This window comes from Salvelinus sp. IW2-2015, linkage group LG7, assembly GCF_002910315.2.
Source record: "Salvelinus sp. IW2-2015 linkage group LG7, ASM291031v2, whole genome shotgun sequence".
NCBI classification, from domain to species: Eukaryota; Metazoa; Chordata; class Actinopteri; order Salmoniformes; family Salmonidae; genus Salvelinus; species Salvelinus sp. IW2-2015.
In genome coordinates, this window is record NC_036847.1 from 14,573,245 (window position 1) to 14,586,138 (window position 12,894).

Consider the following 12,894-nt stretch of genomic DNA (forward strand, 5'->3'; position numbering starts at 1 on the left):
ATGCGCAGGGCAAAGTAATGAATGTCTTTGCTCCTAGTCATTAATCACACACACACACACAACATCCTCCCACTGCACAACTCACAGGAGCCTCATCTCTCTGTGTGCCAAAAGGCAAGCCAGTTTTTTTAATTAAACCAATGACCAGCCACCAGCCCCAATTACACAGAGCAGTCCCGTCTTAGAATACATCCCCACCCTCCCACTGTCCTGATATATTATAGAATTACTCTCCTGGCTCACACAGGCACACACACACACATTCCCAGCTAACCATATTTTTACCCCAAAGCAGCCATGCATGTATAGACATTTTTCACTGTAGACATTTGTCTTCTGTACAATATAGAGTGCATTCTGAAAGTATTCAGACTCCTTAATTTTTCCAACATTTTGTTACGTTACAGCCTTATTCTAAAATGGATTACATTCTTTTTTTTTTACTTATCAATATACACACAATACCCCATAATGACAAAGTGAAAACCGTTTTTTAGAACTTTTTGCAAAAGAAAGTTTTAAAAAGTAATTAATTACAGTATTTACATAATTTAATTTGGGCCATTTCCTGGTGTTTTGTGGTGAAAACTGAGCAGGTCGAGCATAACATGTCAACCCTGTTACCCACAGATAGACAGGCTAGAATAACATGTCAACCCTGTTACTCACAGATAGACAGGCTAGAATAACACGTCAACCCTGTTACCCACAGATAGACAGGCTAGAATAACATGTCAACCCTGTTACCCACAGACAGACAGGCTAGACATGTTTTAACAATTTCATTTGTTTTTGTGAAGCTTGCATTTAATTGCCACTCCCTGTTGCACACAAAAAGCTTAAATTCTCCTTCAATACCCCTTCAATCCCTCTCACGGTCAACCTTGTTACTTTATTTGGCACTTGAGATGGGAACATAGTATTTTTTTATTAAGTCCATATTATGGCAAGAACAGCTCAAATAAGCAAAGATAAATGACAGTACGTCATTACTTTAAGACACAAAACATGTCAAGAACTTTGAAAGTTTCTTCAAGTGCAGTCGCAAAAACCATCAAGCGCTATGATGAAACTGGCTCTCATGAGAACCGCCACAGGAAAGGAAGAACCGGAGTTACCTCTGCTGCAGAGGATAAGATAATTAGAGTAACCAGCCTCAGAAATTGCAGCCCAAATAAATGCTTCACAGAGTTCAAGTAACAGACACATCTCAACATCAACTGTTAAGAGGAGACTGTGTGAATGGTAGATTGCTGAAAAGAAACCACTACTAAAGGACACCAATAAGAAGAAGAGACTTGCTTGGGCCAAGAAACACAAGCAATGGACATTAGACCGGTGTAAATTTGTCCTTTGGTCTGGAGTCCAAATTGGAGATATGTGGTTCCAACCGCTGTGTCTTTGTGAGACGCGGTGTGGATGAACGGGTGATCTCTGCGTGTGTATTTCCCACCGTAAAGCATGGAGGAGGAGGTGTTATGGTGTGGGGGTGCTTTGCTGTTGACACTGTCTGTGATTTATTTAGAATTCAAGGCCCACTTAACCAGCATGGCTACCACAACATTCTGCAGCGACACGCCATCCCATCTGGCTTGGACTGTGGCAGGACTGTGACCCAACACACCTGTGTTGTCAACACACCCAACACACCAGACTGTGTACGGACTATTTTACCAAGAAGGAGAGTGATGGAGCGCTGCATCAGATGACCTGGCCTCCACAATCCCCCAAACCGCAACCAAAATGAGATGGTTTGGGATGAGTCAGACCTCAAAGGGAAGGAAAAGCATCCAACAAGTGCTCAGCATATGTAGGAACTCTTTCAAGACTGCTGGAAAAGCATTCCAGGTGAAGCTGGTTGAGAGAATGCCAAGAGTGTGCAAAACTGTCATCAAGGCAAAGGGTGGCTATTTGATATATTTTGATTTGTTTAACACTTTTTTGCTTACTACATGATTCCATATGTGTTATTTCATAGTTTTGATGTCTTCACTATTATTCTACAATGTAGAAAATAGTAAAAATAAAGAAAAACCGTTGAATGAGGGGTGTTCTAAAACTTTTGACTGGTAGTGTGTGTAAATGTACTATTTCAGTTTTTCTTTTATTTACATTTGCAAAAATGTCTAAAACWGTTTTTGCTTTGTCATTATGGGGTATTGTGTGTAGATTGAGAAAATTAAATTTCAATTTTTGGGAATTAGGCTGTAACATAACAAAATGTGGAGAAATTCATGGGGTCTGAATACTTTGCGGAAGCACTGTAAGCATTCTTTATTAAAGGTAGACTAACACATCAACAATCAGAACAATGGAACTGCCTACCTGGCATCCATGACCCTTTAATGCTGTGCTTGGGACAATAGTTAATTATGGCAGAGACTTTGTGTCACTCATGGTAGGCTACTCTTTAAGCACCTAAAGCTTAATTTAAACTCAAGGGGTACAAAGTCAAAAACTTTTAAAAGACGCTTTGTCAATGTCAATACGATGTCACTAAACTTCTCTGAACACTTCCCCCCCGTCTCTTCTCTCAGCACTCCCAGCTACAACTATGCTCCGAACCCGGACAAGCACTGGATCATGCGTTACACTGGGGCTATGAAGCCCATCCACATGGAGTTCACCAACATGCTACAGAGGAAGAGGCTGCAGACCCTGCTCTCTGTGGATGACAGCGTGGAGAAGGTGAGCTTAGAGCGCCCCCTACCTGCACCCCTCCAAAGGATCCTGTATGGCTCAGTTGGTAAAGCATGACGCTTGCAACACCAGGATAGTGAGTTCGATTCCCGGGGCCACCCATACGACAATGTATGCACGCATGACTGTAAGTCACTTTGGATTAAAGCGTCTGCTAAATGGCATATATTATATAGCATTCCTTCAATGTCTTTTCCATCTGTACCTTTCCATGGCCCAAGAAGATGATACACACCCCATTGTTTATTGAGACAAGTTTGGAAGATATCTGCTCTGTGTTCTAGGTGTATAACATGTTGGCTGAGACTGGAGAACTGGACAACACATATATCATCTACACAGCTGACCATGGCTACCATGTTGGCCAGTTTGGACTGGTCAAGGGCAAGTCCATGCCCTATGAGTTTGACATCCGAGTTCCCTTCTACATCCGAGGGCCCAACGTGGAGGCAGGAGCCATGTAAGTGTGTGTGAGGTGGGGGTGAGTGTGTTGTATGGCTGTATTATCTTTACTCGGAAGGGTACTTAACCCCTGTGGGACTGATCCTTACATCCATACATACATTAAGTCAAATGTATAAATACAAATCCTCTGAATCCTCTATATAGCTGGTCTATCCCCCTTATGACTCCATAAGAACACTGAAAGACCGATAGACAGAGACTGACAGACTGACAGACAGGGGCCAAGAGACCGACAGACCGACAGACAGACAGACAGACAGACAGACAGACAGACAGACAGACAGACAGACAGACAGACAGACAGACAGACAGACAGACAGACAGACAGAGACACGAAGAGACCAACAGACAGAGACTGACAGACAGAGACCGAAAAGGACCACCAGACAGAGACCGACAGACAGACAGAAAGACAGAGACCCGATCAACAGACAGACATAGACCGACAGAGACAGACAGAGACAGACATAGACAGACAGAGACAGACAGAGACAGACAGAGACTGACAGAGACTGACAGAGACTGACAGAGACTGACCGACAGACAGACAGACAGACAGACCAACAGAAACGAATGACAGACAGACAGCGGACAGGACAGTCCGACCGACCGATGGACAGAGACAGACCGACAGGCGGACAAACCGACAGACCACACCATACAGACACCAGACAGACGGACAGACAGACAGACAGACAGACAGACAGAAGAAAGCCAGAGACAGTCGACCGACTGACCCAACAGAGACCGAGACAGACGGACAAACCAACACAGACAGACAGAACAGACAGACAGACAGACAGACAGACAGACAGACAGAACAGACAGACAGACAGACAGACAGACAGACAGACAGCAGACAGACGACAGAAGACAGACGAAACGGACCGACAGAGACGGACCGACAGAGACAGACCGACAGAGACTGACCGACAGAGACGGAAGACAGAGCCGACACGCAGACAGACAGAGAGACAGACAGACAGACAGACAGACAGACAGACAGACAGACAGACAGACAGACAGACAGACAGACAGACAGACAGACAGACAGACGACAGAGCTAATAGAGACAGACAGATCGATAGAGACAGACAGACCGACAGAGACAGAGATGACAGACAGACAGACAGACAGACAGACAGACAGACAGACAGACAGAACAGACAGACAGACAGACAGACAGACAGACAGACGACAGACTAATAGAGACAGACAGATCGATAGAGACAGACAGACCGACAGAGACAGAGATGACAGACAGCAGACAGACAGACAGAACAGACATACAGGCAGGCAGGCAGGCAGGCAGGCAGACGACAGACAGACAGACAGACCAGACAGACAGACGACAGGCAAACAGACAGGCAGACAGACAGACAGACAGACAGACAGACAGACAGACAGACGACAGACAGACAGACGACAGACAGACAGACAGAGACAGACTGACAGACCGATAGAGACAGACAGACCAACCTATATAGACAGACAGACCAACCAATAGAGACAGACAGACCGACAGACATACAGACAGACAGACCACAGAGACAGACAGACATACTGATAGAGACAGACAGACCATTAGAAACAGACAGACCGACAGACAGACGATAGAGACAGAAGACCGATAGAGACAGACAGACAGACTAACAGACAGACAGACAGACAGAGACAGACGACCGACAGAGACGGACCGACAGAGACTGACAGACAGACTGACTGACTGACAGAGACAGACAAACAGACCAACAGAGACCAGACAGACAACAACAGAGACCGACAGACCGACAGAGACGACAGACAGAGAAAGACAGACAGACCGACAGAGACAGACAGACTGACTGACTGACAGAGACAGACAGACAGACCAACAGAGACAGACAGACAGACCAACAGAGACCGACAGACCGACAGAGACAGACAGACAAGAAAAGACAGACAGACGACAGAGACAGACAGACGACAGAGACAGACAGACAGACAGACAGACAGACAGACAGACAGACAGACAGACAGGGACAGACAGACAGACCAATAGAGACAGACAGACTGATAGAGACAGACAGATTGATAGACGACAGACAGACAGACAGACAGACAGACAGACACAGACAGACAGACAGACAGACAGAACAGACAGACAGACAGACAGGACAGACAGACAGACAGACAGACAGACAGACTGATAGAGACAGACAGATCGATAGAGACAGACAGACAGACAGACAGACAGAACAGACAGACAGACAGACAGATGGCCAGCCGACCGACAGAGACAGACAGACTGAGACAGACAGATCGATAGAGACAGACAGACAGACCGACAGAGACGAACGGACCGACAGAGACGAACGGACCGACAGAGACGGACGGACCGAGACAGATCTCATTTGTTTCTCCAGACCCAGTCCTGATCCAGCTTGAATGATTTAGATCAGGGGTGTCAAACTCATTTTGCCACGGGGGACGCATTTAGTCTTCAACGAGGTCCGGATGGCCGTACTCAAAATTGGTTATATTTTCTTGCTGTCAAAATTAGCAAAAAATAGTCCTCTATCCATTGTTTTTATTTTTCTATGATCCTTGACTGTCTATCTTTCATTTGGGTGATTATTAGTGAGCTGGACACGGTCGTAGCTGGACATGAACGTAGGTTCATTATCATTTCTACACAGTTTACATTTGGTTTTAGTCATTTTAAAGTATATTTTTATAATCAAACGGATTCGACACCTCTGATTTAGATAGTCGGTTAAACATCAACACTCGGTGTTAAGTCCTGCAGAGCCAGGGGACAGGTCACGCAGACCATCATCCATGTCCCTCTGTGGTCCTGCTCTATGTCATCACCTCTCAGCAATGCACAGCCAGTCTCATCACCCCACCCCAGCTTCAACCTGGACCCACCTCTCCCCAATCCTCTGGCTCTCCTTCCTCTCCCCTTCTCTCCTCTCATTTTCTCTCCTACCCCTAGTCCGACACAAGGTTTTGGGTATTAGTGTTGTTTACCACTGGCAGGGTGTCTCTGCACTCTGTTCCCTGGAAAAGCAGATTACGACAGAAAAAGCCGTTTCACGAGGAGATCATGGGATTTCTCAGTTAGTGAAAAAGTGGATGGAGTAGGGGGAGGATTTAGGGAGGGGGGAGAGAGCCTAAAGACGTCCGCATGCTACCCAGCCGAAACATTTTGTGATGTTTTTGTTAGTTTTGGACTTCTGTAACTGTGTTTTTCTGCTGCTCGGGCACAGGTCAATTTTTCTAGAGGCAAGCCGAAGTCAGTAGCTGAAGTCTACTCCCCTTCATCAGTGATTGGTCAACAGTAGGGATTCTTCAATGAAGTCCTTGTTGTCATTCAACGAGAGACAACTCTTTTTCATGCACATTTTTTTATTGAGAAATACTGCACCAAACATCTTAGTTAGATGTAAAATTGCTTGACTAAGATCTCCTCTGAAAAAACTGCAAAATGAATGACAGATTTCTTGAGTATTCTTAGATTAATTCTGACTATTTTGAGGAATACAGTGTCTCAAAATGGACAAACACTATTGCCGCTTTTTTTCCCTTTCCAAGCTGTCTTTTAAGGGAGTATGCAAGCACACTCGTTCGGGTTTGGCGCCTTAAGGGTTAAATACCACCCCTCACCGCTTCCTTTTCCTCTCTCTGTCCTGAGGGTCATATTCCCTCCTGCCTAGATCTCTGTCCTGAGGGTCATATTCCCTCCTGCCTAGATCTCTGTCCTGAGGGTCATATTCCCTCCTGCCTAGATCTCTGGAGCAGTTATTTGTCAGCTTCACAAGGTTATGATCTGTCATCTTCCCCTGCCTCCTCTACTCTCTCTCTGTCTCTCGCTCTCTCTCTCTGTCTCTCTCTCCACACAGACCCCTTTCCCCGCTCTCTTATCAGCTGACTTTAACTGACCAGATACCATCTGACGATGCCTGGTAACGACCTTATCTCTCCCTGCGTCTCCATAGCAACCCTCACATGGTGCTGAACATTGACCTGGCGCCCACCATCCTGGACATCGCTGGCATGGACGTCCCTCCTGACATGGACGGCAAGTCCATCCTCAAGCTGCTGGACATAGAGAGACCAGTCAACAGGTGGGATATGGAGCCAAAAGGGTAGGGAAACATCCTGCCCATGGATATTTTATGGCACGCTCATATAATATGTGTATTCTGTATGTTGGCAGGCCATAGATCACTGATAGAAGTAGCTGTACATTGGCACAGGCCACTGACTGGTCTGAGTTCTCTCAGGGTTCCTGCTGTACTCTGGTAAAATCACTGCAAAAGAGCCAAATCTAACACCTGGGTTTGACCAATGAGTTTTCCTCAAAACTGTGGCACCGCACCAATCATTGGACCTGGCTCGGCCTGCCAGGTTACCATGGCATCCGTTGAGATTACATCCACATCCCAGCGACACCTTTTCCTCCTGCCCAGCTTGGATATTGCTTTCGTTAATGAAAAAAAATCAAAGAAAATATGAAATAATCCTTCTCCATTCTTCCAAGATGTGTCAACGGGGACCTGTGGTAATAACTACAGGAGCTTCCCTGCCAACGCCATTGAGTGAAGGAAGGTCTTTCACCAGCGGATGATTGTGTGTGTGTGTGTGTGTGTGTGTGTGTGTGTGTGTGTGTGTGTGTGTGTGTGTGTGTGTGTGTGTGTGTGTGTGTGTGTGTGTGTGTGTGTGTGTGTGTGTGTGTGTGTGCGTGTGTGTTGAGGGATTCTCTATTCTCTCTTGCAGCTCTACAGCTGCAATCAGGGAGAGATGGACTCGCCAGCCTGTGAAATTGTCTGGCAGGCAGAGGAGGCTGGGAGGCTAGCTGGCTGGCCTGATGTGGGGATGGGTGTTTGGAGGAGAGGAGGACAAGAGACTGGGTGGGATGGAGGAAAGCAGACCTGTGCTGGGTGTCTGCCTGGTCACTACTGTTGGCTGTGATGCCAATACCCCTCACAGAGATGAGAAAGAGATGGAGACCGAGAGAAAAGGCAATGAAAGAAGAGAGATGGAGAAAGAAAGGGCAAGGGAGAAGGAGAGATGGAGAAAGAAAGGGCGAGGGAGGGAGAGGGAGGGAGCAGTGCGGGGGCCAATGGATCGATAACTCATATCTGAACACCCGGCCAGGAGAAGGTCAGAGCACCCGGACAAGAGACCAATTTATTCCACACACTTTCTTTTCTTTTCTTCTACATTCGATCACTTTCTTTTCCCCCCCATCCTTTTCCAAAAGAACACCTGAAGTGTGGTATCAATAGATTTTCATTTGAGATAATTTGACCCAGGGCTGGTTTTGATCTCCCTTCCAACCTGTTGCATTTTGTAATCACTGGAGGCTTCTGCTCTACAGAGTGAAGGAATTCTAATTTCCTCCAGCGTTACATTGCGTTCTGAATGTAGAACCTGGTCAATGAAGGAGATGCCTGATTGATTTGTCCTTTTCTCTCATGATTCTCAGGTTCCAGGTGAACAAGAAGGGGAAGGTGTGGAGAGACTCATTCCTGGTTGAGAGAGGGTGAGTCACGAGTAATAATGTCACTGTTTTAAATAACCATACTGCAGTTTATTTTTAATGTCTCTGTGTACCAATGAAGTCATCTGGTTACATCCATCTGAGTGTGTAATAGGGTACGGAGTAGGAAAGTCTCAATGCCTCATTATTTCATGAGTTCCTTGCCTTTAATATTACCCTACTGATACTTGATATCAAACCAAATCAGGCAAAGCTGTGTTTTACAGAATATTGTCATGACTAATTAGCATCTAAGACCATCCTGTAACAACCTAGTGAATATAAACTGAAAAATATATAAATGCAACATACAACAATTTCAAAGATTTAACTGAGTTCCAGTTCATATAAGGAAATCAGTCAATTGAAATAAATTCATTAGGTCTWAATCTATGGATTTCACTGGGAATACAGATATGCATCTGTTGGTTACAGATACCTTAAAAAAAAGGCAGGGGCTTGGGTCAGAAAACCAGTCAGTGTCTGGTGTGACCACCATTTGCCTCATGCAGCGCGACACATCTCCTTCACATAGAGTTGATCAGGCTGTTGATTGTGGCCTGTGGAATGTTGTCCCAGTCCTCTTCAATGGCTGTGCGAAGTTGCTGGATATATGCAGGCCATGGAAGAACTGTAACATGTTCAGCTTCCAGGAATTGCGCAGATCCTTGCGACATGGGGCCGTGCATTATCATGCTGAAACATGAGGTGATGGCGGCAGATGAATGGCACGACAACGGGCCTCAGGATCTCGTCATGGTATCTCTGTGCATTCAAATTGCCATCAATAAAATGTATTTGTGTTTCGTTGTCCGTACCTTATGCCTGCCCATACCATAATCTCACCGCCACCATAGGCACTCTGTTCACAACGTTGACATCAGCAATCTGCTCGCCCACACTATGCCATACACACTGAAACCGGGATTAATCCGTGAAGAGCACACTTCTCCAGCATGCCTGAAGGTTGCCCACTGAAGTTGTTTATGATGCTGAACTGCGGTCAGGTCAAGACCCTGGTGAGGATGGCGAGCACGCAGATGAGCTTCCCTGAGACGGTTTCTAAATAGTTTGTGCAGAAATTCTTCGGTTGTGCAAACCCACAGTTTCATCAGCGGTCCGGGTGGCTGGTCTCAGACGATCCCGCAGGTGAAGAAGCTGGATGTGGAGGTCCTGGCTGGCGTGGTTACACGTGGTCTGCGGTTGTGAGGCTGGTTGGACGTACAGTGCATTCAGAAAGTATTCAGAACCTTTGACTTTTTCCACATTTTGTTACGTTACAGCCTTATTCTGAAATGGATTCAATTGTTTTTTTCCCTCATGGGCTTCTTCACTTTTGGCCACTTTCTGCGTTGAAATTGCCTGATGCACAAGCGACAATAAGACAGACTGTTAGCCAGCCCATTCAAGCAGAGGAAAATAAGCCCTCAACTCCTCTCCCAACCTCAGTCAGAAGCAGTGCAGAGACAGTCAAGCATACATACAGTGTACCCCCAGATTAGAAAAGTGCCCAGTCCCCCAAACCAGCTGTCATGCAAATATGCAGAGGAAAGCAAGAGAAACTGCACACAACACCAAAAAACACCCTCGCCACACACGTACAGTGCATTTGGAAAGTATTCAGACCCCTTGACTTTTTACATTTCAGCCATTCTAAAATGTATTAAATATATATGTTTTCCTCATATACACACAATACCCCACAATGACAAAGCAAAAACAGGTTTTTGGAAATGTTTGCAAATGTATAAAATAAAATAAACAGAAAATATCACATTTACATAAGTATTCAGACCTTTTACTCAGTACTTTGTTGAAGCACCTTTGGCAGTGATTACAGCCTCGAGTCTTCTTGCGTATGATGCTGCAAGCTTGGCACACATGTATATGGGGAGTTTCTCCCATTGTTCTATGCAGATCCTCTCAAGCTCTGTCAGGTTAGATGGGGAGTGTCGCTGCACAGCTATTTACAGGTCTCTCAAAGATGTTAGATCGGGTTCAAGTCTGGGCTCTGGCTGGGTCACTCAAGGACATTCAGAGACTTGTCCCAAAGCCACTCCTGCGCTGTCTTAGCTGTGTGCTTAGGGTCGTTCTCCAGTTGGAAGGGGAACCTTCGCCCCAGTCTGAGGTCCTGAGCGCGCTGTAGCAGGTTTTCATCAAGGATCTCTGTACTTTGCTCAGTTCATCTTTCCCTCGATCCTGACTGGTCTCCCAGTCCCTGCCTCTGAAAAACATCCCCATAGCATGATGCTGCCACCCCCATGCTTCACCATAGGGATGATGCCAGGTTTCCTCCAAACGTGACGCTTGGCATTCAGGCCAAAGAGTTCAACCTTGGTTTAATCAGACCAGAGAATCTTATTTCTTATGGTCTGAGAGTCTTTAGGTGCCTTTTGGAAAACTCTAAGAGGGTTGTCGTACCTTTTACTGAGGAGTGGCTTCAGTCTGGCCCCTCTACCATAAAGGCCTGATTGGTGGAYTGCTGCAGAGATGGTTGACCTTCTGGAAGGTTCTCCCATCTCCACAGAGTAACTCTGGAGCTCTGTCAGTGACCATCGGGTTCTTGGTCACCTCCCTGACCAATGCCCTTCTAACCCAATTGCTTGTTTGGCCGGGCGGCCAGCTCTAGGAAGAGTCTTGGTGGTTCCAAACGTAATCCATTGAAGAAGGATGGAGGCCACTGTGTTCTTGGGGACCTTCAATGCTGCATACATGTTTTGGTACCCTTCCCCAGATCTGTGCCTCGACACAATCCTGTCTCGGAGCTCTACGGACACTTCCTTTGACCTCATGACTTTGTTTTTGCTCTGACATGGACTGTGATGAAATGAACATTAAAATGTAATGAACATTAGAAATGAAATGAACATTAGAAATGAACATTACATTATCTGGCAACAGCTCTGGTGGACATTCATGCAGTCAGCAAGCCAATTACACGCTCCCTCAAAAGACATCTGTGGCATTTTGTTTTGTAACAAAACTGTACATTTTGTGGCCTTTCATTGTCCCCAGCACAAGGTGCACCTGTGTAATGAAATGCTGTTTAATCAACTTCTTGAAATGCCACACCTGTCAGGTGGATGGATTATCTTGGCAACAGGGATGTAAACAAATTTGTGCACAACATTTGAGAGAAATATGCTTTTTGTGCGTATGGAATTTCTGCTGTCTTTTATATTTCAGCTCATGAAACATGGGACCAACACTTTACATGTTGCGTTTATATTTTTGTTCAGTATAGTTCCATAACTGTGGGTGTGTGTTTTCACAGGAAGCTGCTCCACATACGTGATGCGCCTCCAGGGAAGGATGTGGCCCAGGAGGAGAACTTCCTGCCTAAGTACCAGCGGGTCAAGGACTTGTGTCAGAGAGCAGAGTACCAGACACCCTGCCAACAGCTGGGACAGGTAGGCAGCAAGCACACACACACATTATATGGTCACACTTGAATTAACAGTCAAATTCCCAGTAACACACACACTCAGACTCACGGATGCACAAGCATAACACTCTAGACTGAAGACACTTAAGACATATGAAGACTCTTGACAGTTGACACAGAGCATTCGGAAAGTATTCATACCCCTTGACTTTTTCCATATTTTGTTACGTTACAGCCTTATTCTAAAATTGATTAAATATTTTAAAATTCCTCATCAATCTACACTCAATACCCCATAATGACAAAGTGAAAACAGTTTTTTAGAAATGTTTGCAAATGTATTAAAGATAAAAAACAGAAATACCTTATTTACATAAGTATTCAGACCCATTGCTATGAGACTCGAAATTGAGCTCAGGTGCGTCCTGTTTCCATTGATCATCCTTGAGATGTTTCTACAACTTGATTGGAGTCCACCAGTGGTAAATTCAATTGATTGGACATGATTTGGAAAGGCACACACCTGTCTATATAAAGGTTCCAATGTTAACAGTGCATGTCAGAGCAAAAACCAAGCCATGAGGTTGAAGGAATTGTCCTCAGAGCTCCGAGACAGGATTGTGTCAAGGCACAGATCTGGGGAAGGGTAACAAAACATTTCTGCAGCATTGAAGGTCCCCAAGAACACAGTGGCCTCCATCATTCTTAAATGGAAGAAGTTTAGAGCCATCAAGACTCTTCCGAGAGCTGGCCGCCCGGCCAATCTGAGCAATTGGGGGAAAAGGGCCTTGGTCAGGGAGGTGACCAAGAACCCGAT

At 45.5% G+C, this 12,894-nt stretch overlaps 1 protein-coding gene across 2 annotated transcripts in view; it reads left to right on the plus strand.

The window, feature by feature from the left end:
- Nucleotides 1-12,894, plus strand: part of LOC111966926 (extracellular sulfatase Sulf-2-like) — a 181,605-nt gene that overhangs the window by 161,162 nt on the left and 7,549 nt on the right. Inside the window, exons 7-11 of one of the 2 annotated variants that reach the window (XM_023991871.2) lie at nucleotides 2,538-2,688; nucleotides 2,985-3,160; nucleotides 7,146-7,295; nucleotides 8,639-8,695; nucleotides 11,967-12,102. In XM_023991871.2, coding sequence (XP_023847639.1) covers nucleotides 2,538-2,688; nucleotides 2,985-3,160; nucleotides 7,146-7,295; nucleotides 8,639-8,695; nucleotides 11,967-12,102 — 670 coding nt within the window. Of the gene's footprint in view, nucleotides 1-2,537; nucleotides 2,689-2,984; nucleotides 3,161-7,145; nucleotides 7,296-8,638; nucleotides 8,700-11,966; nucleotides 12,103-12,894 lie in introns of those variants that run through there. The other variant, XM_070444456.1, reaches the window with a different exon arrangement.